Source organism: Eurypyga helias, unplaced genomic scaffold (assembly GCF_000690775.1).
Source record: "Eurypyga helias isolate BGI_N326 unplaced genomic scaffold, ASM69077v1 scaffold11987, whole genome shotgun sequence".
NCBI lineage: Eukaryota > Metazoa > Chordata > Aves > Eurypygiformes > Eurypygidae > Eurypyga > Eurypyga helias.
This window is the reverse complement of record NW_010259841.1, coordinates 14,142-15,992: the sequence shown is the minus strand read 5'-3', so window position 1 is coordinate 15,992 and position 1,851 is coordinate 14,142. Positions and strand designations below refer to the sequence as shown.

At 43.8% G+C, this 1,851-nt stretch overlaps 1 protein-coding gene across 1 annotated transcript; it reads right to left on the bottom strand.

Annotated features, from left to right (window-relative positions):
* Positions 1–206: 206 nt before the first annotated feature.
* Positions 207–1,574, bottom strand: GCNT4 (glucosaminyl (N-acetyl) transferase 4, core 2). The gene has a single exon (XM_010154789.1). It carries the CDS (start codon positions 1,572–1,574, stop codon positions 207–209), a length of 1,368 nt encoding a protein of 455 aa, XP_010153091.1.
* Between the last annotated feature and the right edge of the window lie 277 nt (positions 1,575–1,851).

Sequence of the window (1,851 nt, the reverse complement as noted above, 5' to 3'; positions counted from 1 at the left end):
CAAGATTATTGTGGCAAGTTACGAAACAGTTAATCAGAGAGGCATGATTTTTCATAAATAAATGGCCAGGCACCTGGCTGTCCAGGGCCCTGAACTTCATGCAGAACGGACATTTCGCTCGCCAACATCCTGCAGGTCAAGGCAGAGGAACTGCAGGCGCTGTGCTAAAACAGTACACAGTACCGACAGCAGGGAAGACAGTGCTGCTAGAGCGAGGCATTTAAAGCATTTATTTGCAGGAAGTATTTATCAGAGGACAAATATACCCACGCCTTCTGTTGTTCGGCCAGTTTTTCTGCCAAGCATTTTACCAGGACAGGGTCTACCTTGGAGTCAAACTTATTGGCGAACCAGTGTCCGTAATTCAGAAGCCATCTTAATTCTGCCGCCCCGTAGATGCAGACACTGCGAAGGTGTGTACCAGTGCAGGGAGGATACAAATGGTCTTCGAGATAATTCCATTTCACCAGACGAGTTTTGCTTTTTAGGTCTGTTATGTCCTCGGCTGACCTTGGAACTTCCCCAGGGACCCCTGGAACACGTACAAGAGTGGCCCAGAAATGTTCATCTGGAGAGTATGTATCCCTTGACCACTCAAAAAAATCTTTTGCAAGAGAGCTTTCAAGGGTATATTGAATAAATGCTCGGCTTAAAACAAAATAGGCACTGCCTACAAATACCTCAATATTATGAGGTGGTGGATTCTTGGAAATGTTTGTTTTTACAGGCATCTGCATGTATTCATAAGGCACTTTCATAAGTTCATAGTGATAAGTGAATCGTTCTCTTTTGCTACTGCTTGGCTTCATAGTTTCCAGCATGTTTCTTCCACCGAGTTTCTTCAGTTCAGCAACCAACTCAAAATTTGACCTCAAAGGGAAATCTTGGCCACATAAGTTAATAACATACTTCCAGGGAACTGAAGAGTCCATCAGATCAGACAAACAATTGAAATCTGCTTGCAGCCGTGAAATATGTGCATAGTCCACCGTCTCCAATTTTGATGCAATGAAAATATTGGGGAAACACTTAGCTAGATTGTTCATAGCAGATTTGAATCTTCTTGTTGCTTTTTGGTCATAATGGATGCAGTAAATATTTTGATGACTGTACAGCGAGTGTATGAGCCTTTCTACCATTATCGCATCTTTGTGAACAACCAAAGAATAGGCAATTGGAAAACTCTCCTCCTCCGGAGAAACAGGTTTTAGCTGGTATTTCCTAAGTGAACGATATGCGTGGCAGTCACTTGTCATTGCTACGACATCTTCGTCAGCTAAATCAATTATCTCTTTTTTTCTTATCTCTAAACTCTTGCCAATTTCACGGGGGTCTTGTTCATATATGGACGAACAATTGATTTCATACTGGAACTCATTTCTAAGGTCGGAGTACCTGTTTCTAACATAAGGAGAAGTGCTCAAGAGGTGCTCGACCAAATAAATGCCCTTAGAAGGAAAAAAGTGTCTTTCGACATGGAAGAGCTTCAGCAGTGCAATCAGCCACCCCGTAACACACAGGATCAAGATCTTTCTTCGTGCAGGACAATTGTAGGGACACTTGTGTCTCTTCATTCTGCAAGAAAACAGACGTGATGGTATTTTAAATATGGAACAAGGCATCAGAGACGATCCCAGCTTCTAACAAAGATGTGCGCGCACCAGCCTGGCTACAGCGAGAACACCACCACAGGAGGACAGAGCACTGGAAATCCGGAGTTTCTTCCTAATCATTGCGTTACGTGTGGTGGATCCCTGGTTTCCTGGAGATGGCTAAACACCTGCCTCCTGACAGGAAGTGGTGACTGGATTCCTTGTTCTGCTTTGCTTGCGGGCGCAGCTTTCACTTTAC